Here is a 17,906-nt window from a genome sequence, read left to right on the forward strand (position 1 = left end):
CAAGTCAATGGATATCTTTAAGATGGAAATTGATAGATCCTTGATTATCACAGGTGTTAGGGTCATGGGGAAAAGGCAGGAGAATGCGGTTGAGAGGGAAAGATAGATCAGCCATGATTGAATGGCGGAATAAAGTTGATGGGCCGAATGGCTTAATTCTGCTCCTATAACTTATGAACTTATGACCTCAGGAAGTGTGGAAATAAACTTGGAAATATATCTTTATTCCTTCACTGTCATTGCCCTGGGTCTAAGTCCTCATCTCCTTCTCTGATAGCACTGTGTGAGTCTTCAATAGTGATGGTTCATGGCAGCATTCAACACAAATTCTTCTCACGAGCACTTAATAATGGACAATAAATGCTGGCTTTGCTTACAGTATGCACATCCTGGAAATTTTATTTTATATAAAGGCATGTAATTTGGTGCAACCACATTTAAAGAGCATTCCATTCCATTTAATTATTTCTTGTAACCTGCAATTATTCATTGAAGAATGTCTCACTCTTTATTAAAAATTAACACGTCTATGCATTTCCCTCACCCTTTGCCCATTTTTTAATAATCAATGCCCTTTAGCTAATCTCCTACCCTTGAATTTTCAGAGATTTTGAAAGATCTTTCTTGAGCAGCATTTTGCTTTTAAATTCAGAGATCATATTTCATCCTTATTTTATGAGAAATCCACTCTGAGCTCCCAGGACCAGGCTAAAATTTACAACAAAATTAACTAAGCAAAATATCTCTTCACCATTACGTGACCTATCCATTTTCTCCAGTTACTGCCTGCCCCACTGAGTTACTCCAGCACTTTGAGTCATTTGCGTAAACCAGCATCTGTATTTCCTTGGTTCCTCCAGCAAATATTGAGGACTTTTACCCTTTTTGGAAGTAGCTTCAAGTAAATAAATAAAACATATCCAGCATCTCCTGTTTGCTTTAATGAATACATTTCCCCTTTTGAAAATAAATGGGTGGAAAAAAATGACCAGTATCATTTGCAACTTTTCAGCAAACGATACAAATCCACAGCTGCAGTGGAAAGATCTAAATAACATTCAGGTTTGCACTGATAATTCTCCAGATAACATACATGCAACAGAGGCAATGATCATCTCCAGCAAGAGAGAATCTAACCAATTAGTCTTGACATTCAATTATGAGATCAACAAGTTCCCAGTATCTGCTAATGGGTGTCACCAATGACCAAAAATTCAATTAAAATTATTTCAGCTGATTCCCCCACCCCATAAAACGTTATAGAAGTATTATTATTAATTATTAACAATTACTGTTTAATTACTGACAATTGAATGACACACGTAATTTTATGTACCACTGTTATGCTCACTGCATCTTCAAACTCGTTAGTGATAACACTAATAACCGCAGAAGCCAAAAGCAGCAGAATCAGGGGATCCTTGAACTGAGGTTGAAAGAAAAAAAATGAGGAATAAATATACTTATAAACATATTAACATTTCAACTTATTACAGCTTATTACAATTTATCACAGGGCGGCACGGTGGCACAGCGTTGCTGTCTTACAGCACCAGAGACCAGAGTTCGATTCTGACTACAGGTGCTGTCTGTACAGAGCTTGTACTTTCGCCCGTGACCTGCGTAGGTTTTCCCCAGGATCTCTGGTTTCCTCCCACACCAGATATGTAAGGGTTTGTAGGTTAATTGGCTTTGTATAATTGTAAATTGTCCATTGTGTGTGTATTTAGAATTTAGAGCTGAGAGAGATTTACAGCGTGGAAACAGGCCCTTCGGCAACCGAGTCTCCGCCGACCAGTGATCCCCGTACACTAGCACTATCGTACAAACTATTGACAATTTACAGTGTTTACCAAAGCCAGTTAACCTACAATCCTGTACATATCTGGAATGTGGTCCATGCGGTCTCAGGGAGAATGTACAAAGTCCGTACAGGTCAAACCCGGGTCTCTGGTGCTGTAAGGCAGCAACTCTACCCTGCGCCACCATGCTGCTCCATTTGATTCAATTGAAATAATTTTGAAACTCTCAAAACTATCAAATGCTTAAAAAAAAAAATTAGGACATATGAATTATATAAAAGACTGACAATTTAAAATATTGAAGCAAATATAATTAAGGCAACATAGCTTATTCTCTGTGTTCTGTCTGGCAGCTGATCCTATTCATTCCAAGAACCTTGTGCCAGCTCTAACAAAGCCCAGGTTTAGTTGGTAGATGCCACATTCAGTTCATGAAGAAATTGGTAAGTTTGTGCTCCACCACTGGATTCCAATCATGGTGCACATCTGGGTAATTACTGAACATCTGGCAGTTCTGAACAAGTTCCAGCATTTTAATTTTCCATGCATTTGGATGAAATGTAAGAGCTCATGTTTAAACATCATTAGCCTGATAAAAAGTTGAAAAGCGATATGATCATTCGCTTTATCTCGTGACAAACACCTTAATGAACAATGCATCAATTGTGCCAGAGAAGCAAAACATGTCATAATACAGGAAAATACATGGTACATAAAGGACCAAGGTTATACAAGAATGGATTAAGATCTTAGTTAAACATTCAACAACATAGAATCAATGTGAGTAACTGATAATTTCCAATTCCTTTGTGCCTGTGCTTGCTTGAGTACTCACACATCTTAGCACAGATTATTTTAATCGACAGAAAATTGTCATGAAAGCCAATATTTTACTCACATTAAAAGCTCTTCCAATTTGCATAGCAAAAAGTTTACAGAATGGAACCATTTTGATTCATCCTTGAATGGGATCAGCAATATTGCCTCCAGAAGTACAACAATTTTAAATCAGAGTATTCATAAATCTTTATAAAAAAAGCAGTTTGGAACAAATTGCAGAATTTTAAGTTTCCATGTGTTCAGATTAAATTGATGCAACTGCAAGAGGTTATGTTTAAAGGTAATATGGTCATTTTCTTTATCTTGTGGCAAACACTTTGATGACCAACACATCAGTTGTGCCAGAGAAACAAAATATGTCATCAAATTTGAAAAAGATGCATGGATAAGGTGAATGGTCACAGTCGTTTTTTCCCCCAGAGTAGAGGATTCTAAAACTATAGGGCATAGGTTAACGTCGAGAGGGGAGAGATTTAAGTGGGCTCTCAGGAGCAACTTTTTCCACTCAGAAGGTAGTCTGTATCTGAAATGAAATGCCAGAGGAAGCTGTAGGAGATGATACAATTACAGCTTATAAAATCCACATCCTGCGCTCACAAAATTGAAGAATAAAAATCATAATTAACCCAACATCAAAATTATACTGAAGGTCAAGCAGCATCTTTATTTTCAAGCTTGTTTTGTCAAATGAACAGGAGGCAATACCTGGCCAAGGTACTTCTTCCAAATTGGTTCTGGCTTATCCACTTCAAAATCATTCCATCCAAACTGCTGGCGACGTTCAAGCACCTGACCATCCGTGAGGCCATTTTCCAAATCAGCCTGGCACCAAGCACATATATTAAAAAATCATTGATAGCTATCCCTCCGAAAAACAAGATGACCAAGTTTAACAAAAGCGGCACAAATGCATCATTCCAAGTTCATTCGATCAATGCAAAACATTCTCAGAGGCAATTTTCAATGTTTTAAATTTACCTTTTTATATGGTATCTCCATTGCTGCGTGGTGTAGAATAACGGAGCATTAATGTTTGGAAATTTGTAGTTTCATATTATTTGATCTTGACTTAGGACATTAATTGGTCCATAAAATCTCTGCAAGTTCTCAGCGCAATCGCATTTCCCCATTTATTTCCTTGTAACTTATTTTCTTGCATATGTTCATGAGCATCACCCTTGCATCTCTCTACCTAGTGTTTCCACCAGGGACCTACACTAGGAGTAATTTACAGCAACAAAGTAACCCATTAACCAGTCCACCTTTGGGGAGTAGGAGGAAACTGTACTCAATAGACCAAACCAGGTACAATTGTAGGTACAACCACAGTGCACTTCAGGAAAGGGCCACAGGAATTAGACTCGGCGGCAATCATTTATTTCCAAATCCGGATGGTGGGCGACTTGGAAAACCTATTCCTGGTGATGATCCCCAGTATTACTGACCTTGCCCTTTTTTGTGTAGAGGTTGCAATTTTGATAGCTGGTGTTGTAGCCGAGTCAAATCACCACAGTGCATGTTGTGGACCCTAATTCCTTCTTTAGGCATAGCTGCCTTGGTTTTGAATGAATAGACCAGGTGACAGTGTTGGCTCTGTTCAGGATCCTCCAGCAGACTAGGAATTGGCCACCAACATTCATCTTAATGTGTTAAAAAGTATTTGTTAACCAGCATTAACATGTTCAGCTTAACTATATTTTTTTAAAACATAATGTTTGTGGCTCTAGAACCTGATGGTTACAGTCACTGAATTAAAATATTACCCCACTGCACAAGAAGGGAGCAAAGCAGAATAGTGGGAACTATAGGCTGGTTGGTCTGACGTGGTTTGTAAGATTTGAGAGCTCATTATAAAGGATGAGGATACGGCGTACTTAGAAGTTCACGATAAAATAAGCTAAAGTCAGCATTGCTTTGTGAAGGGGAGGTCTTGTTTGACTAATTTGCTGGAATTCTTCGAATAAGTAAATAGCAGGACAGACATAGATTTTGTTTACTAAGATTTTCAGAAAGCCTTTGATAAGGTACCACACGTGAGACTGCTAATGAAGATGAGAGCCCATGGTATCAAAGGGCAGATAGCAGGATAGCAGGTTGGCTGGATAGCAGAAGACAAAGATCAGCAATAAGGGGGGGGGGTTATAGTTGGCTGCCAGTGACTAGCGGAGATTAGCAGGAGTCAGTGCTGGGGTCGCTACTCTTCACATATATTAATGATTTGGATGAGGGGATTGAAGGCTTTGTGGCCAAGTTTGCGGATGATATGAAAATAGATGGAAGGGCAGATAGTGTAGAGAAATCAGGGACTCTGCAGAAGAACTTGGACAGGTTGGGAGAGTGGGCAGAGAATTTGCGGATGGAATATGGTGTAGCAAAGTGTGGAGTTATGCATTTTGGTAGTAGCAATAAAGGTGTAGACTATTTTCTAAATGGGGAGAGAATCCAAAAATCAGAGGAGCAAAGGGACCTGTGAGTGTTGGTGCAGGATGGTGCAGCTGAACAAGTTAATCTGCGTCGAATCGATATAAAGAAAGAACTCAATTTATTTCAAAGGCGCTGATATAGTGTACAAAAACAGACATGCAATGCTGAGGCTCTATAAGGTACTGATAAGGTCGCATTTGGAATATTGTGAGCAATTTTAGGCACCATATCTGAGGAAGGATGTGCTGGCTCTTGAGAGGGTCCAGAGGAGGTTAACAAGAATGATCCCAGGAATGAGTAGGTCAACCGATGATGAGTGTTTGTCGGCACTGGGCCTGCACTCTCTGGAGTTTAGAAGAATGAGGGGGGACCTCATTGAAACATACAGAATAGTGAAAGGCTTGGATAGAGTGGATGTGGAGAGGATGTTTCCACTAGTGGCAGAGTCTAGGACTTGAGGTTGTAGCCTCAGAATTAAAGGACGTTCTTTTAGGAAGGAGATGAGGAGAAATGTCTTTAGTCAGAGGGTGGTGAATCTGTGGAGTTCTCTGCCACAGATGGCTGTGGAGGCCAAGTCAGTGGATATTTTCAAGGCAGAGTTAAATAGATGCTTATTTAGTACAGGTGTTATAGATTATGGGGAGAAGGCATGAGAATGGGGTTCGACAAGTTCCCACATAAGAGATTAATATACAAACTTAAAGCACACGGTTTTGGGGGTTCAGTATTGACGTGGATAGAGAACTGGCTGGCAAACAGTAGCAAAGAATAGAAGTAAACGGGTCCTTTTCAGAATGGCGGGCAGTGACTAGTGGGGTACCGGAAGGCTCAGTGCTGGGACCCCAGCTATTTACAATATATATTAATGATTTGGTCGAGGGAATTGAATGCAACATCTCCAAGTTTGCGGATGACACAAAGCTGGGGGGCAGTTTTAGCTGTGAGGAGGATGCTAGGAGGCTGCAAGGTGACTTGGATAGGTTGGGGGAGTGGGCAAATGCATGGCAGATGCAGTATAATGTGGATAAATGTGAGGTTATCCACTTTGGTGGCATAAACAGGAAAGTAGACTATTATCTAAATGGTGGCCGATTAGGAAAAGGGGAGATGCAACGAGACCTCGCGGTCATGGTACACCAGTCATTGAAAGTAGGCATGCAGGTGCAGCAGGCAGTGAAGAAAGCGAATGGTATGTTAGCATTCATAGCAAAAGGATTTGAGTATAGGAGCAGGGAGGTTCTACTGCAATTGTACAGGGTCTTGGTGAGACCACACCTGGAGTATTGCATACAGTTTTGGTCTCCAAATCTGAGGAAAGACATTTGTGCCATAGAGGGAGTACAGAGAAGGTTCACCAGACTGACTCCTGGGATGTCAGGACTTTCATATGAAGAAAGACTGGATAGACTCGGATTGTACTCGCTGTACCTGTTCAGGATTTGATATTTCCAGGTGGGGATAGTTGTACTATATGTACTAGATGGCATTGCACAAGCAGGGAATTTCTAAATATAGGATATCTAATCAAAAATGCAAATGTTATCAACGCTACCCAGGATATGTAAATTAGTTGATAGGGCATTGAACTGAACAGGTTCTCAACTGAAAGATGGGCTTTATAAGACACAAGAAAGAGAAGGCAATCTAATATTTTAAGTCTGCTGCAGATTTCAACAAGATCATGGTTCAACTTCTATCTCAGCATAATTCCCTCGCACTACTCATATTAATCGATTCACATGATACCCAGAAATTGATCAATCTTACTTTTGACTGAACTTATTGGCTAAGGCTTCTCAATAGTCCAAGATAAGCAATTCCAATGATTTACCATAATTTGCATAACTATCTCCTCATCTTAGTCCTAAATAGCCTACATTTTCACAGGTAATAGAATAAAGAAATAGGCCATTCAGCCCATCAAGTCTATTCAACCATTTAATCATCGCTGATCTATCTCTTACATAGAAACACCGCCATTCAATATGATCATGGCTGATCATCCAACTCAGTATCCTGTACCTGCTTTCTCTCCATAACCCCTGATCCCTTTAGCCACAAGGGCCACATCTAACTCCCTCTTAAATATAGCCAATGGACTGCCTTCATAACACAAAAGCTGGCTGCTAAGGTTCCATTTGAGCTGGGTACACATAAATCAAATTTGATGCCTAACACCAATAAAATCCAAGCAATCTAAATATACATTTCATTTCAGCAATTTCAAATTGCAATTATTGAGTTGCTGAATAATTTGAGCTAATTATTGATCAACATTTTGCCAGGAAGCAAACAGAAATTTCAAACATCCATTTCAATGTAATGAAAATATCTGTCCACAAACACCTCACTCAAAAGTACAAATATAATTCCCATGAAAATTGATGACAACCATTCATTCTTACCTGAAGGTCACTTATTAAATCATCCAATTGTCTTGTGCTGGCTTCCTTAGAAGACACTGAAAGAATTGGTTCTTTTTTGGTGTTAACTTCTACTTCTTGGAGCTCTGTGTCTGTCTACAGATAGAGAAAACAATGCTTTGAATGCTGAAATGGTTGAGATTAAATCTGCAATTTGCACAATTTATGTCCCATTTCTAATAATTAACTGAAAATTGGTATTGGTTCATTATTGTCACATATTGAGATAGGGTGGAATATGCTGTTTGGTTTGCTTTGCTTTGTTTGTGTGCTTTGGTTAAGTTTAGAGATAAACCATAGAAAAATGCTCTTTGACCCACTGAGTCTACACCGACCAGTCATCACCTGTACATTAGTTCTCTCCTACACACTAGGGCCAATTTACAGAAGCCAATTAACATAAACCTGTATGCCTGTGGAATGTGGGAGGAAACCAGAGCACCTGGAGAAAACCCACGCAGTCACAGGGAGAATGTATAACTGTACAAACTCTGTACAGACACTACCCAAGGTCAGGATCAAACCCAGGTCTCTGAAGCTGTACGGCAGCAACTCTACCACTGCACCACTGTACTGTCCACACAGATCATACCATACACGAGTATAATCATAGCTTACATGAGCAAAACAGGTAGTGCAAAAAGAAAAAGGACATGAAGCACATAATATAGTGTTTCAACTGCAAAGAAAGTACAGATAAAAATGTTCAAGGCCACAACAAGATAGATTGTGAATTCCGTTATATATCCTTAACATTCAAGATCACTTTCAAAGAAAAAATACTAGCATGTTAGTTACTCTGCTAGAATATGCCCCCATAAATGTAGCATAAATGATGAACTGTTCTTTGGCTCATGTTACCGTTTTGTAAATATGCAGCCCGAATACAATGGCAACACCAGTCAAAATCAGCATTGAATTGAAATGTATATGTTTCTTTGCATGTGACCCATATCAAAGGAAAGAGGAATTTTGCTGAAAATAAAGAAAAACTGCAGATGCTGGTAATCTGAAATGATAACACGAAGTACTGGAAACAGGTAACATATACGCAAGGAGACAAAGGTAACATTTCAGATCTGACAGGAGAGGAAGGAGAGAAAATGAAGACGTTTTTATGGGCAGAGAAGGTTGGAGAGGAATGCGCAGAGCAAAGAGATATCTCTGATAGAGTGAAACCAAATGGGTTAATGAAGCAGTTGGAGGCACATTATGTCTTTTGTCACCATTGTGTGGTGATAATAGCAAGGATAATAGCAAAGAAGAAAAATTGAGCAAAAAGTAGGTCATGCAAAAATGGCTAGTTCTCATCATCATCACTTGGGTGACCTAATCCGCGAGTTAAGAAGAGTGTCTTCGACCTTCAAGCTCGAGGGCATTCGCCTGGAAAGCCTCGAACTGGATCGACCATCTGCGTTGAAACCGCGAGCTGGATCGACCAAACCGCAAGCTGGATCGACCGACCGCCCATACACACACACACACACATCGCGAAGGCGGGGGCCAGGGAAAGCGGGGGGAGCACTGTCTGAAATTCACACCCGCGATGAAGAGGAAGGTAAATGGCTGCACAGTAATGGTAAGTCATTTAGAGAGCACGGGGGGGGGGGGGGGGGGGGGGGGGGGGGGAGGGGGGGGGGGGGGGGGGGGCCGCAGGGGGGGGGGGGGGGGGGGGGGGGGGGGGGGGGGGGGGGGGGGGGGGGGGGGAAAAGGGGGGGGGGGGGGGGGGGGGGGGGGGGGGGGGGGGGGGGGGGGGGAAGGGGGGGGGGAGAGGAAGGGGGGGGAGAAGGGGGGGGGGGAGGAGAAGGGGGGGGAGAAGGGGGGGGGAGAAGGGGGGGCGAGAGAAGGGGGGGCGGAGAAGGGGGGGGGGAGAAGGGGGGGCGGCGGAGAAGGGGGGGGGGGGAGCGAGAGGGGGGGGCGGAGAAGGGGGGGCGGAGAAGGGGGGGGCGGAGGAGGGGCGGAGGGGGGGGCGGAGAAGGGGGGGGGGAGAAGGGGGGGGGCGGAGAAGGGGGAGAAGGAGAAAAGGGGGGGCGGAGAAGGGGGGGGAGAAGGGGGGGGGAGAAGGAGAAATGGGGGGGAGAAGTGGGGGAAAGGTTAGGGGAGAAAGGTGGGGAGAAGGTGGGGGGGTGGGGGGGGGGGGGGGGAACAGAAGTGTGGGGGGGGGGTGAAGTGGGGGGGGGAGAGAAGGAGTGGAAGACATTTTTGCAGAAGTATAATAAAGTTCAGCGGGCATTTAACCTACCGGTAGGTCTTCCTTGGTCCTGAAAACTTCAATGAGCCAATCAAAATGCCCGGTCTGCGAAGGAGACTGCCTATGGCTGCCCTTGAGTGCCTGAAACTAAATAGCGACCCCACCCCACTGCATTACGAGTTAAAAAGAACCATGGCGACCAAATTTTACTCGCGGAAAAATTTTCAACGTGCTGAAATTTTCTGCGACCTAGCTGATGCCACGAGTATTCGGGAACTTCCCTCGAGCATGTAGGAGAGTTCCAGCGACCTCATAGGACCTCCTAGGACCTCGTGGCGACCATGCTGCGAGTTTGAAGGTTGAAGACAATCTTTTAAACTCGCAGATTAAGTCGCCCAAGTGGGACAGCCCCTTTAACGACACAGTGGTGCTGGTTTCCAATGGAAATGATGACGTACGCACCACACATCTCTGTCCTCCAGTTCCTTTGGACTTCCGCCACTGGAAGTTTAGGATTTTGGTGTGTGTGCGCTCTATCATCATTCCTTTCAATGCTATTTACCACAGTGATCGCAACTTCTAGGGGAGCTTTGACTGCCGGCCCTGCAGTCTGCGGTGCTTCTGGCTGCGGCGCGAACTTTGAATATCCGACAGCCGGCCTGCGGCCTACACCAACCTGAAGCCGCGGTCTCCGGCGGGGAGGCACCGATTCAGGATTTACCTGGACCTTTTACCTTGTCTGCACATCTGGACGCCCGCAGTGACGGCTGCGGAGGGTTGAGGTCCCGACCACGGGGGAAAATGGAGAAGGACCGGCCAATTTTTGTGCCTTCCACCACAGTGATGAATGCTGTGGTGGATGTTTGTGTTCAATTTTTATTGTGTTTTTGTGTGTTCTTTATCATTGTACCGCTGCTGACAAATTCATTTCACTTGCAATTTATGTGCAATGTGACGAATAAAACTGATTGATTGATTGATTGATTGATTCTACTGAAGTGTGGATGGCTGTTGGCTAGCTAAGAGCTCATCCGCCCTTTGACAGGTCTTGTTTTTGGTCCTGCTGGGGGTCCACAGCCCCCTCCTCACCTGGCAAAGCAGGTGGGGGAGACGGTTTAGTCACTGACTATCCAACCATGGAGCAGGTAGATCGGGATTACATGGTACCCGGGGCGGGGGGGAACTCCCCCCGACCTGACCTAGTTCTGAGACAGACAAAAAGAAAGAAATGTTGAGAGACCTTAATTTGGAGAATTCAATATCGAGTCTGGAATGCTGCAATGATTTTGCTGTTTCTCATGGAAGAAAGTAAAATACTTTGAGGAAGCATCTCAGGATACTTGGCATTAGGACATATCTGCTGCTACATTGAAGTTGACAGGTGCCTTCCCTTGGCAATGCTGCGTCTTCCAGCTGTCCCTGGGTGCTGTCTTCCACCTGGAACCCATCTCATCAGCTGGGTCTTGTGCTGCAAGGAGCCATCTCAATGCAACGCTGTGCTTCAATAGTAAATCATTGTTTCTAGGTACAAAGTAAGAACTTTTTTTCTATATCGAGGTTTAAAAAATTATTGTACAGTTAGCAATTTTAATCATGACCATATGAACTTTTGAATATTGTTATCATCATTTATATATAACTTTGAGGAAGTTTACCAAGTTCATTCACTCTACCTTTGCCAAGTTCCGGCTGTTTCTATGCCCTCAATCCATCGCCTACAGCTACATCTTCATAATGGCTGTCAAATCCTACTTATTTATCTCTCTTAATGTGCTCATTTCATTTGTGTGTCTACATGCATTCCTAAACTGATCAATTATTGACTAATTATTTTAGTAACCTCTCATCATATCTATTGGCACACCTTGACTCCATCCCTTCTTGGCACAGATCCTTCACCATGTTAATACCTCTATCTCTATCCCAGTCGCTGCTTTAGCATATCTTTACCAAGCCCTTCCCATATTTAGTTTTAAATCCTCTTACTTTCCTCATTATGTGGCTTTATTTCTGGTATCTGCAAATTTTTGCAGTATCTTCTTTTCGCTGACAAGAATCACAAATTTGACATTTTTTAACCAGGAAACACAATGTAATTAAAAGATGTGAAATGCTTGTAGAATACAAAGTACTGAAGTAAATAAATAATAATAATACATTTTATTTTTGGGCGGCTTTCAGACATCTCAAGGACACCTTACAGAGATTAACAAGAATAATAAAACATATAATCGGAATAAAATAAATAATAAAGACATCACAGAAACACAAATTAAAAACAGAATTCAATCCAAAGATAACAAAAATCAAAAGCACAATGTGAAGAGAGAGCAGCGGCAGCTAAAGCGCGCCCTTCCTGACTATCCTTTGTCCTGACTATGGCTTCCTCACTCTCTCTTCCCACAGCCATCTTGGACACAGACTAACATGTTTACTTACAGACAAAAAAAATCATCCCCCCACAATGGATACCACTGAGGGGGAAGGCACAATGTCCAGTCCCCATCCCCAGTTCACCCAAAGTCAGGCCTATTGAGGCCACCGCAATTGCCTCTATGGAGGCGAATGTTCCTGGCCGTTCTCACCGGGTGGTGTTGCCCCGGAGTCGGGAGAGTCCTCTCAGCGGCTGGGCCACCTGGAACGGCCGCTTCCTAGCTGGGGACCGCGGCTTCCAAAGCCGACAAAGCCGCTCCGGTTTGGAGCTCCCAGGCTCCCGATGTTAGAGTCGGCACCGCCCGCTCTGCAGATCCGCAGCCCGGAGGTGTTGATCTCAGCGGTCACAGCTCACCGGAGCTCCAGCGCGTTGATCCAGCGCGGCAACCCAGGCAAGGCATCGCCCGCTCCGCGATAGCGCTCCAGCGCTGTGCCACCACCGAAGCCGAGGTGCTGGGCGGTCCCCGCCAGGAAACGGCGCTCCACGCCCTCTGGTAGGCCACAAGGACGGGTCGACGGGGCAGCCCGGAGAAAAAGCTGCCTCACCGACCAGGTAGGGACCTAGAAGTATAATTACCTCCATTCCCCCACATTAAAAAGTCCATTCTCCAACTGACAAAGGACAGGACTTACTAAAAGTCGAAAAAAAAGTGAGTTAAAACGGACGGCTGCTGGTTAGCAGCCGCTCACAAGTAGCTCAGTGGGTCAGGCAGTATCCCTCGTGTTCACGGGTAGATGACGTTTAGGGTTGGGAGCCTCCTACAGAGATGTTTCCAGACTTGCTGAGTTACTCTAGTACTGAGCGCTCTACATTAGATTCCAGGATCTACAGTTCCTGTGTTTAGTTTAGATTGGAGAAGCAGTAGGGAAACACGCCCTTCGGTCCAGTAAATCCACACTGATCATTAATCACTGGTTAACACTAGCTCTATGTTATCCCACTTTCCCTACATACCAGAGGTTATTTACAGAGGCTAATTAACCTACAAACCAGCACATCGTTGGGATGTGGGTGGAAACCGGAACACTCAGAAGATGCAGACGTGGTCACAGGGAGAACGTGCGACCTCTACACAGACAGCAACCAGAGGTCAGAATTGAACCCGTATCTCTGGCGATGTGAGGCCTTGGATCTAACAGCTTTGCCACGGTGATTTTGCCAAACCACAGATCTTACCTCACCCTTATTGATGTTGACGAATATTCCTTTGCGATACAACAAAATCAAACCTTCAACTGTGCTGTGGCTGTCCAGCCTTGTTCTCTGTATTTACTCAGCTCAATCTACATCCACTCATTTGGCCTGTATTCCTATTATAAATCAGAATGTATTTAACTTTCTGTGAGACACTAATCTTTTTTGAAATCTGAACTTTGGATCCACCCCACACAATAAAAAGCCTTTAAAAAAAATATGTGCTCCTATCCAAATTCTGAAATCTATATCAATGTTAAACATTTTGCTTATATGGTAAACCATTGGGATTGTCTCAGTAAAATAATTTCATTCCATATCCTAGAGTGAATCATATTTTCAAATATTGGCAAACGTCATGGAACTACATTAGATTTCATGATCTATAGTTCCTTGTGCTTAGATTACTTTAGAGATACAGCAGGGAAACAGGTCTGGAAATGTCAAAGGGAGTTCCATCAGCAGGCGGGTCTATGCAACAGTGCGCAAATAAATGGTTCTGAAGGTTTGCAAGTAATAGAATTCAGTGGTGTATTCCACATATTACATCAGGATCCAAAGTCCAGTTTCTGTTGATATTCGGGCTGTTGATCATAAGTCTGAAAAGTTACCCCAGTAGAGTTATCCCTCCATCTCTATCCATATGATATTCGGGTTGAGTGATTGCTTTACCCTAATCAATGAATGAATTACATTTATTTACAAACCTGCAATGGGTAAGAAAAGCACCAATGTGTTGGCTACACTATGTTGCAATGAAAGGTTGCTATGTTGCTGAAGGGCCTGTTTCCCTGCTGTATCTCTAAACTAATCTAAGCACAAGGAACTATAGATCATGAACTCTAATGTAGTTCCATGATGCTTTGGCAATATTTGAAATAGGATATGGAATGAAATTATTTTACTGAGACAATCCCAAATGAGTGGATGTAGTTTGAGCTGAGTAAATACAGAGAACAAGGCTAGACCCTCCTCTGGCATCTTGTTCCATATATCCACAACCCTCGAAGTGAAAACACTGTCTCGCAGGTTCCTATTAAATCATACCCCTTTCATCTTAAACCTACATCCCCTGGTTTTTGATTCCCCTATACCGGGAAAAAGTGTGCATTCACCCTATCAATTCTCCTCATGGTTTTATCCACCTTTATAAGATTAGCCTTTTGTCTCCTGCATTCCAAATAATAAAGTCCCAGCTTCCCCAATCTCTCTCTGTAGCACTAGGAACTTGGGTTGTGGCAACAACCTTGTACAACTTTTCTGCGCTTTGTCCAGCTTTATGTCACCCTTCCTACAGCAGAGCAACCAAAACTGTATACAATACTCCTTATGTAGCTTAAATGTTACTTGCATGCGATTGTGCTAACCTATGTGTCATCTGGTGTCTGCTGCAGGTTTGCATTTTTTATTTGTGAACTTTGCTGAGCAATGTACAACCATTAACCCCTCTTGGTCCAGTTACTGGGAGAAAGGCACTGATGACTGAAAGCCAACTGAACATGCTTGTTTCATGGATATTAACCTAGGGATAATTCATCCCTGACCTGCATTGATCTCAATCATCCTACTGATCCAAGGCATCACAAGTTTATATTACATCAGATACCTCAATAAATGGACTACTTTCTCCGAGTCAGCCAACAAGAAAGTACCATTCTACACTTCCTTATCATCGCCTGCTCCGATCTGTCGTTTTCACACTTTACCCTTCCATATCTCTAGCCTCCCACTCCCCTGTCTGAAGCAGGGTCTTGACTGGAAACGTCACCCATTCCTTCTCTCCAGAGATGCTGCCTGTCCTGCTGAGTTACTCCAGCATTGTGTGTCTATGTGCAGTTCCTTCCTACACAAGTATGCAAAAAAAAATTAAAATACAATAGCAGATTCGCCGACTGAGGTAAGGGTAAGAGCAAGAATATGTGGCAGCATTTCTGGAAACTGGATGTGAAGCAGTTGATTGATTCAGGAGTCTGATAACAGTGGGGAGAAGCTGTACTTGAGTCTGAGCATCCAGGCTTTCAAGCTCCTGTATTTTGATCCTGACTGAAAAATTGAGATAACATTAGAATTTGATGATGGGCAGTTCATATACAAACTGACAAGCCTGATTATCTGAAATTACTGAATTTAATGTTTAGGCCAAATGGCTTGATCATACTGACATGGAAACACAGATGCTCTTGAATGCCTGTGGCACTTCATTAGAATAGTATCAGCAGTCAATACAAGCCTGAAGAACAACATCTCATCTGTTGATATCGAGCCCGGTAGTCTCAAAGGATTTAACAATTCCTAATAACCTCCCCGATCTATTTTGTATCAGAACTGGCCAATTGACTGTTCCTCTCTGTACAAAATGTTGCTTGATGTTTGAGTATTCTCAGTATTTATTGCTTTTATTTCAGAACTCCAGAATTTGCAGTTTTTTGCTTTTCAAATACAAACCCCATGTTCTCATGTTTAGGAAGGACCTGCAGGTTTACACCATTCTGGAACAAAATTGTGGAACAACTCAGCGAGACAGGCAGCATCTCTGGATAGAAGGAATGGGTGACATTTCGGGTTGAGACCCTTCTTCAAACTGAGAGTCAGGGGAGAGGGAGATGCAGAGATAAGGACGGGTAAAGTGTGTGAAATCAAAAGAGTTTGAGTTCAAGGGAAATGTAGAATAGATCATTGTTAGCTAGGAGAAGGTGACAACAAAGCAAACAGAGATAAAATGTAATCGGGGACAGTCAGACTGGTCGGAAAACCGGGAAGTGGGAGGGATGGAGAGAGAGGGGGAAAGCAAGGGTTAATTGAAGTTACAGAAGTCAATATTCATACTGCTGAGGTGCAGGCTGCCCAAGCGAAATATGAGGTGCTGGTCCTCCAATTTGCACTGGGCCTCACTCTTTTCTCATATTTTCTTATGACATAGAAAGCCACACAATCCATTGAGTATCTACTGGCTCTCCATCATTCCCATCAGTCCCATGTGTCCACTTAATTATCAGTTATCACAACGAGAACATGGAAAATCCACAGAGGATTGAATCCAGGTCACAGGAGCTGTGAGGCATCATCACTAACTACTGTCCCACTGCACTGTCTAATTGGGATTGCTATATTAACTTTGTAGAATATATATTCTAATATCTGTAAAATATTGCACAAAGCAATAAAACCCTAGCCACATCTCCGATTATTCTCATGCAAATGTCCCAAGTTCTTGAAAAACCCAAAGAAGCACCAAATGAGCAAATGTCACATCATTCATTTTAGGATTGGAGATATGTAAATGTGCCTTTGAACTCACAATTTTACTTCGGAGTCACGTGAGTGACTACGTGAAGAGCCCGCCTCAGCACGCATGCGCGGCATTACGTTTCAGCAGGCAACAGCGGCAGGCGGGAGTTAGGCTCTCCCGCTACAACCCTGAAAGGAAGCTAGGTAAGTCTTACCTTCAGGTCAACAGCGACTCGTGTCTGTTTGTTGCTCCAGGAGGAGCAAAGCAGCAGAAGAAGCGGCCCTCGTTGGACTCCGGGGAAGGAGTGTTCCGTTCCACGGAAGGGGGAGAGACGCCACCAGGACCGCACACGCTGCGGTCCACGGACAGAGAGCTGCGCCGGTACCAGTCCAGACGCAAGCGGCCCCCATTGACTCCGGGTAAGGAGTATTTTCCGTTTCACGGAAGAGGGTGAGCGCCATCAGAACCGCACGCGCTGCGGTCCACGGACAGGGAGCTGCACCGATGCCAGCCCGGACGCAAGCGGCCCCCGTTGGACTCCGGGGAAGGAGTGTTCCGTTCGCGGAAGGGGGGAAAGATGCCACCAGGACGGCACACGCTGCGGTCCACAGACAGGGAGCTGTGCCGGGTTCCAGTCCAGAAAACACGGGAGTCAGGCGCTCCCGCTAAAGAATGGACCATCAGGTAAGTCTGCTCTGAGGTCGGTTTAACTGGCAAAGGAGAGTTCTTTGCTTGTTCCAACAGCCAAGAAGAAGGAACAGAACAAGACTCTCCAAGAAACCTGTCCCCAGCTCGGCTCCAGCAGACAGGCATCTCATCACAGGGGGACAGAGGGCGGTAGGACCGCCAACCCGGCGCTCCGCCATCCCCGACACCGAGCCGAGCCCAGTTCCACTAGCGCCTGAGCAGCGGACTGGATGTCAACAATCCGGCCGGTGGTATCCGATTCGTTGGACGGGGATGTCTCACCGCCCGCTTAGGACAGAGACAGCCGCCTGAGCCACATGGAGCGGCTCGTGGAGCATAAGCTCCAGCGAGACTTGCTTATGGGGAGCAGTTTCGCAGAGGGAGTTCAGGCACTCCCTCCACAGTGCCTCATGCACTGGCCATTGCTTCTTCCTCATATAAGGACAGCTTTGGCGACCAGAGCTGGGCTGGTCAAGAAGAGGGGCACTGGCTGAACAACAACGGGAGTACGCATGAGGTACAGGAACAGGAAGAGCTGCTGGGTGTGGCCGCTACGTGGTTTCACCACGAGCGAAATGGCTTCAGTTTCAACTGATGGCCAGCCTACTACCTGTCTTTTCCAAAAAACCTCTCCAAGACAGGTAGCCATGAGGCGTTGGTTTTATCACGCCACCCCTAAATT

At 44.1% G+C, this 17,906-nt stretch overlaps 1 protein-coding gene across 1 annotated transcript in view; it reads right to left on the bottom strand.

Annotated features, from left to right (window-relative positions):
• LOC129705506 (calcium-transporting ATPase type 2C member 2-like) overlaps positions 1-17,906 on the bottom strand; it is a 71,042-nt gene that overhangs the window by 42,775 nt on the left and 10,361 nt on the right. Inside the window, 3 exon segments of the mRNA XM_055649093.1 lie at positions 1,337-1,426; positions 3,348-3,464; positions 7,472-7,585. Coding sequence (XP_055505068.1) covers positions 1,337-1,426; positions 3,348-3,464; positions 7,472-7,585 — 321 coding nt within the window.

The sequence above is a fragment of the Leucoraja erinacea genome, chromosome 17 (genome assembly GCF_028641065.1).
Source record: "Leucoraja erinacea ecotype New England chromosome 17, Leri_hhj_1, whole genome shotgun sequence".
Classification (NCBI taxonomy): domain Eukaryota; kingdom Metazoa; phylum Chordata; class Chondrichthyes; order Rajiformes; family Rajidae; genus Leucoraja; species Leucoraja erinaceus.